At 46.6% G+C, this 7590-nt stretch overlaps 1 protein-coding gene across 1 annotated transcript; it reads left to right on the forward strand.

Moving 5' to 3' along the window:
* Window positions 1-1967: 1967 nt before the first annotated feature.
* Window positions 1968-6057, forward strand: LOC125510950 (uncharacterized). Its single transcript, XM_087521969.1, has 7 exons — window positions 1968-3136; window positions 3331-3523; window positions 4057-4202; window positions 4427-4546; window positions 4627-4717; window positions 5124-5349; window positions 5467-6057. Exons 1-7 carry the CDS (start codon window positions 2074-2076, stop codon window positions 5740-5742), a joined length of 2115 nt encoding a protein of 704 aa, XP_087378095.1. The 5' UTR covers window positions 1968-2073; the 3' UTR covers window positions 5743-6057.
* The last annotated feature ends 1533 nt before the right edge of the window (window positions 6058-7590 follow it).

Consider the following 7590-nt stretch of genomic DNA (forward strand, 5'->3'; position numbering starts at 1 on the left):
ATTATAAAGGTACTCTACAGGTGTCTCCGAAGGTACTTGTTGGGTTGGCGTATTTCGAGATTAGGATTTGTCACTTCGATTGTGGGAGAGGTATCTCTGGGCCCACTCGGTAATGCACATCACTATAAGCCTTGCAACTAATGAGTTAGTTGCGGGATGATGTATTACGGAACGAGTAAAGAGACTTGCCGGTAATGAGATTGAACTAGGTATTGAGATACCGACGATTGAATCTCGGGCAAGTAACATACCGATGACAAAGGGAACAACGTATGCTGTTATGTGGTCTGACCGATAAAGATCTTCGTAGAATATGTAGGAGCCAATATGGGCATCCAGGTCCCGCTATTGGTTATTGACCAGAGAGGTGTCTCGGTCATGTCTACATAGTTCTCGAACCCGTAGGGTCCGCACGCTTAAACGTTCGTTGACGATATAGTACTATATGAGTTATGTATATTGGTGACCGAATGTTGTTCGGAGTCCGGGATGAGATCACGAACATGACGAGGAACTCCGGAATCATCCGGAGATAAAGTTTGATATATGTGATAATAGTGTTTGGTCACCGGAAGGGTTTCGGAATTCACCGGAAGGGGTTCCGGATGTTTCCCGAAATGTTTGGGTACGAGAACACTTTATTTGGGCCAAAGGGGAAAGCCCACAAGGTTTTGGGAAAGCGCAAAAGGAAGTTTTGCGGAGTCCAGGGGCCCCTGGCGTCTGGGTCCAGACGCCGGGAACCCTGGTGTCTGGCCCTGGAGTCCGAGAAGGACTCTTGCCTTTCGGGTGAAACCGACTTTGTGGAGGCTTTTACTCCAAGTTTCGACCCCAAGGATCAGCATATAAATAGAGGGGCAGGGCTAGCACCCAAGACACATCAAGAAACACCAAGCCGTGTGCCGGCAACCCCGTCCCCTCTAGTTTATCCTCCGTCATAGTTTTCGTAGTGCTTAGGCGAAGCCCTGCGGAGATTGTTCTTCACCAACACCATCACCACGCCATCGTGCTGCCGAAACTCATCTACTACTTTGCCCCTCTTGCTGGATTGAGAAGGCGATGACGTCCCCGAGCCGAATGTGTGCAGAACTCGGAGGTGCCGTGCTTTCGGTACTTGGATCGGTCGGATCGTGAAGACGTACGACTACATCAACCGCGTTGATATAACGCTTCCGCGAATGGTCTACGAGGGTATGTAGACAACACTCTCCCCTCTTGTTGCTATGCATCACCATGATCCTGCGTGTGCGTAGGAATTTTTTTGAAATTACTATGTTCCCCAACAATCTCTTACCGCCTTCATGCAATCTCCCTAGATATCGACCATGTAACCCTAGATACCCTACCTGGTGTGTATATAAGCCAAGGGATTTAGCCCGTAGAGGGGACCGAATCACAATCACATTCGCCTAGCCCTAGAGGTAAAACACAACTCACGATCTCGAGGTAGATCAACCCTGTACTTGATACATCTTCATCAATATAAACAAGAGCATGATGTTGGGTTTTACCTCCATCAAGAGGGCCCAAACCTAGGTAAACATTGTCTCCCCTGTTCCTGTTACCATCGATCCGAGATCCACAGCTCGAGACCCCCTACCCTGAGGTCTGCCGGATTTCACACCGACAAGGTGCTTTGTGCTACATATGAGTTTTTAATATAATCCCAAGGTCCTTTTCACAAAAAAAGAGAACATTTTGATCCTTGTAGCTTAAACCCCGGTAACAAATATGTTTTTTTATTGATTTTTCTAATTTTGTCAGACGTTGTTGGTTTTCAAATTAATACAATATACTATATTATATACCGGGCCATTTTTTATTTATTTCTAAAGATCGCTCAATTAATTTTAAATTTTTATTAGTTCTTTTTGCAATTATTTATTTATTAGTTGAGACCCATTAGATTTATATAGTTGAATTTCTAACTGGACGTCAAAATATTTCTTAGTGTTGCCCTATTATCACACGTGACCATCCCTCCCACCCATCGAGTGTCTCTCTCTCCTCTTTCAGGCCCCCATCCCGACTCCCCACATTTCCCCACCGGACCGCAAAATTCCACCGGCGGCCACCATGCCGCCGCCGGAGCTGTGCCACGACCTCCTCGTGGACATCCTCACCCGCCTCCCTCCGGACGACCCCGGGTGCCTCTTCCGCGCCTCGCTCGTCTGCACCGCGTGGCGCGCCCTCCTCACCAGCCCCGAGTTCGGCCGCCACTACCGCGAGGTCCACCGGACCCCGCCCCTGCTCGGGTTCTTCGAGAACCACGACACCGTCACGCCGTGGTTCGCGCCCTCGTCCCCCGCCGCCTCCCCCTTCCCCCCGCTCTTCCCCGACCGCCGCGGCCTCCAGGTGCTCGACTCCCGCCACGGCCTCGTCCTCCTCAGAAACCCTATTCGAATCACCGAGGAGGACCACGCCGTGAGCCTCATCGTGTGGGACCCCGTAGGCCGCCGCCAGTGGGAGTCGTTCCCCCCTCCGGATTTCGGCAGCACCATCCTCTGCGACGTGGGGGTGGTGGTCTGCGCCGCCGACGACTGCGACCACCTCGGCTGCCATGGCAGCCCCTTCCTCGTGGGCTACGTGGGCACCGACTACAGGAGCGCCCACGCCTCCGTCTTCTCTTCGGAGACGAATAGCTGGAGCCCCGTTGTCTCTTGCCCCCACCCTGATGTCGAGATCCTGAGAGGCCAGCCCAAGCCCCTCATTGGGAATGCCGTCTACTTCATCTGCGAGTACCACCCGGATGAGAGTTTCATTCTGTGCTTCGACCTCTTCAGCCGGAAACTATCAAAGTTCGACGGGCCACCCATCCATCACTATAAGCATGCCCTCATGAAAACAGAGGAAGGCGTGCTGGGATGCGCGAGTATGGAGGGATCTCTGCTTTGCCTGTGGTCGACGGAGGCTGGTCCCGACGGAGCCGTGGCATGGATGGAAAGCAGGGTCATCGACCTCCACAAGCTGCTCCCTTCTAACTCATTCCTCCATGTGATTGGCTTTGAGGATAGAGCTGGTGTCTATTATCTGACGGCAGACTATGGTGTCGCAACGGTTGATCTTAAGTCAGGCCAAGTCAACAAGATGTCCATCATCGATTCCAATATCGTTCCCTACACAAGCTTCTACACTCCAGGTGCTAGCAATTGTTTCCATCTTCAAATCTGTTTAAGATTGTACGTATATATTATCTCTGCTGCAATTTGTTGATCATTTAGTAGGAATGTAAGTATTATTGTTGGTGATGTGAAGGTGTGGGTGATGGTGCATTTTCTCAATAAAGAGCTGTCAAGTTGGAGATAGTAATCCAGCATACACTTTTCTTTTCAGATCAAGCCGTTGAGGTGGCCCAGGAGGGCAGATGGGAGGAAGTGGGCGACAAGGAGGAGGAGGAGGCCGATGAGGAAGTGGAGCAGCAGGTAGAGAAAGCCGTGCAGGAGCTTTTCACCAAGGGGTCCAAAGCCCTTAAGGATGAGGACTTCTTCGGCGCTGAAGACTGCAAACGCAGGATCCTTGAGATCAGGTTAGGCTTCTTCCTTTCTACCTGGCACCTGCCACTCTTACTCCAAAGCCTAGCTGAAGCGTGCGTACATATGGATTGTTGGATACAATGTTCCAATTAGTTTGTTTCTCTTATGGATTCATCTTGATGTTTTGTATGTGATTTGTTGCTCTGCAATATTGGCCTATGTATTTTGGGAGATGAGTTTAGTTGGGGTTAGAATGTTATACAGATCAGGTCAGGGTGGTTATGTAACTGTACTTGGGAGCTGACTTGGCCTTCTTATGTTATGATGTGTGAATCGTGATTAGCGTCAAACTGGAGTATCTCTGGATGTAAATATTTCATCAGACTGCAGCTTATTGTACGCTACTTGACACTTGCACTCCCATGATCTGTACAAGCACTAAGCTACTGTACTTACAAAATGCAATCAACATTGAACACAGTTAGTACCTTCTCCCTGGAATATTGTGTCGGCTACTTCTGATTCCCATGCTCTACCTCAAATTATATTATCTTTACTACCTTCTTACACCTTTGTTATCACACAGGGTGGCACATCATGGTAAACTTTCTCCAAAGTGTCGCAGTGCATATCACAATTACGGATGTGCTTTGCTACAGAAAGCTCTATCAAATCATGATTCAGTGAAGAATACAACCACCCAAAGTAATACTGAAAGCGAAATAGTAGAGGGTATGTCGCATTCCCCATTTAGTCTTATACACTGAAAACATTGTTATTCTATACATGTAGTTGATAATTTTACTTTATGATTTACGGCCTTGTCTCTTTATCTGTTCATACCTGCTGAAGAAGTGCATTTCTTCCTCTCATGCTAAATGCTGAGATAACCATTGGTTATAGCAAAACTAAATGGAAAGATGATTCTGATTTTTCAGTAAAATATTTTTGATCAGATTTGGATCTGGCCTGGAAAATGCTACATGTTGCAAGGGCAATATCTGAGAAGAGTCCTGGCAGCACTAATGAGAAATATAAACTCTTTGCTGCTCTTGCTAGAGTCTCTGTGGAAAGAGGTAGCCTCAGTCATCTTAGTTACACCTGCATTTAATTTCTCAATGATCTCGATGCTTATGGCCTCACATTTTATTTGCAGGAGACACAAACTACTCACTGATTGCGTGCTTCAAAGCTTTGGCCAACATGGAGCATTTGCTTGAGCCTGACCATCGTCATATTATCAATCAGTATCCTTCTTTTGGCAGTAACAGTATAAATTGTCTGTCACATAGTAAAGCATCATAACTGTAACCCAATTGCTACAGTACTTGAATCCTCTTGCGTGTGTCTCTGGGGTGTTAGGGGTAGATCTTAGTTAGTTAACTTGAACGCTAGGTGGCTAAAGCCTGAGGGACTCCTTTTCATGCTTTTCATTTAGTTTGCTGACTGAAATCTTGCACGGGTATCTCTACTTACCTGAAGACACATAGAAGTGTATATGTGGTGACTGGGTATCGTCAACTTGGATCATCAAAGAATAATTCAGTTTGGTAATGCTTGTTTGGGACTAAAGGCTTTGTTGTTGTTGATAATGCTGGTATGTTGCAGATTTTGGTTGTTCTTCCTTTTTCAGTTTCCTTAATTCAACCCAAGAAACCTACACATACGTTTTGCCTTCGAGTTGCAGTCCAAGACTGGAGATGCAAAGGCTATCTCATTGTGCATGTCACGTGTAGAGAACCTGAAAAAGGCCAGTCAAGCTTTGTTGGCTGATAAAGGCGGGGATGCATCTGCTACTGAAGCTGGCTCAGAAAATTCCGTTCCAGCCAAGGTTATAGAGTTTTTTACTAACAAAATACTGAGTGCATTGGAGGAGAAGGTAAATAAGTTAGATTTCGTTTGTGTTTACCTGCTTGGTTTCTAGTCATGAACCGAGTACAGTAGTACTGTTGAAGAACTCATTCAGAACAATGACATCTTTGAAAAATAAAATCAGCTTGTAGACCTGGAGCAAGCAATATCAACCCGAGTCTCAGAGGCAAGTGCTGGAGCTGACCTCAAGGCTGCAGGCTGGATCTTCAAACGAGCTAAGCTCAAGCAAACCTCTGTAGAAGATGATGGCAGCGACGGCTCATATGGCGACAGCTATGGCTCAGATGTTGACAGCGGCGGCTCATATGGAGACAGCTATGGCTCAGATGACGACAGCTATGGCTCAGATGGCGACAGCGGCGGCTCAGATGTCGACAGCGACGGCTCTGTTTCAGAGTAGAGTACTGTTCCGTTTACCCCTATTTGTTAGCAGCTTGTTCCTGGAGCCTTTTATCTTGCACTATGGTCCCGTTTTAGTTAGACGCAAACAGCCACATGCCCCTTTTTGTTCTGCTTAATGCAGACTATGCTCTTCATGTCGGCATTTATGACAGGTTTCAGGAGTCAAATTCTATTTAGCTGAAGTCAAGTCCAATATTCCTGACATTGATCTACTGCTTGTAGCACGTTCCTGGAAAAGCCTGTTGAAACATGATACTAGAATGCAGGTGCTAAAGATTTTTTGATGAGTATTTTTCTGAGATTAGACTTTGCACTTACAGATCTTAAAGCCCTAACATCTTCAAAAGCCTTAGAATCCAACAGCAGATTTGCCAATTTAGAGGAGTCAGTTGGTTTTGCTGCTGCTGGTAGTATGTCCTCCACTCATAGGCCCTGCTATTCCCCTCCTATAAAACCTGTAACAAAAAGTTCTCTCGATAACAGAATTCCTTTTTGTGATCTGATGCTTTTCAAGCACTCCCTCCGTAAAGAAATATAAGAGTGATCTAAACGCTCTTATATTTCCTTACAGAGGGAGTATTTAGTTACAGTTGCCAGCCATCTCCCTGTGAGATCTTGATTAATCTCAACGTGTGTGTGTGGTTCTTTTCTGACCGTGTTTTCATCGAATTGCTGTTGTCAGCTAAGAGACAGTAATCTAGTTATGGGCTCCTTGATGATGATACCAGGAAAATTTACAAATTCATCAATTTATCTGTTGGTGGATCTGGTTCTCTCAAGTGCTTCGTTGGCCATTTGAGGTTCAACTGGAATTCTTTTTACTGTTCTGGTTCAGATTAGCTTCAGCCTTTTGAGGTCCAACTGGAAAATAAAAACTGAGCTGGCATTGTGTGTCATTGCCCGCAGACTGAAACTGCAGTAGCTCTGTTAGATTGTGAGAGTGATATCTGGAAGGATTTAACAAATATATATATGCATCACCTTATCTGCCGTAGTTGGCATCGTGCAGACCTGATGCTCTGAAGTGTTCATTTCAAATTAGAAGAAGACTGTACAATGGTCAAGAATGGTCCTTGTTGTCCAGGAGTATTTGACATGGCGACTCTGGTAAGTAGCTGGAAGCTAGAGATGAAGATATTTGTTCAGGAATCTCACACTTGGCAATTCTAGGTACTAAGGCCCTGTTCGGAAGTCACCTGCTCCTAGAATCTGCGGAGCGGGGCAAGTGCAGCTCCACCATTTTAAATTGCAGCTCCACCAAGCGGAGTGGTACCGAACAGGGCCTAAGTACGTACTATCTATGGAAGCTGGAGCCTTCCCACTTCATCGCAAATGCATTACTCGTTGGAATGATATGTTGGACGGTACATCAACTGTTGGACAAACTGTCAAAAGAGAGCACCTTGCATCTTGCGACACTTGGGTATCTCTAGACCCTCTTCTTCCGAGCAGAAGATGCTGGCAATGGCGGCGCTGAGCACGGGCAGATACCGCGCAACATCGCAATGACGGCAAACGCAACGTACGGAGCATACAGCTGAAGCAGCCTCGGCGTTGCCCTTCCTGAGCCCACATCTCACCAAGTATTGCGGACTGAAACACACACTTGCAATCGGAGAACGCTCCTTTGCGGGCGAGCGTTGAAACGCTCGATCCATAACCTCTCCTCCAGTTAATTCTATTAATTAGTGAACCCAGTCTTTACTTCCTTAAATCTCTATCGCAATAAATTAAACAGGTGGGGCCCAGCGTTGCGTTCCATAAATCTCTCTGCCCCCCCTGATTTCAACGGGGGTGGGGCCAGGTGCGTCCCTTAATTTTTCTGTCACAGGTTTTTACTTAAAAG

The sequence above is a fragment of the Triticum urartu genome, chromosome 5A (genome assembly GCF_056163025.1).
Source record: "Triticum urartu cultivar PI428250 chromosome 5A, HENAU_Tu73, whole genome shotgun sequence".
Lineage (NCBI taxonomy): Eukaryota > Viridiplantae > Streptophyta > Magnoliopsida > Poales > Poaceae > Triticum > Triticum urartu.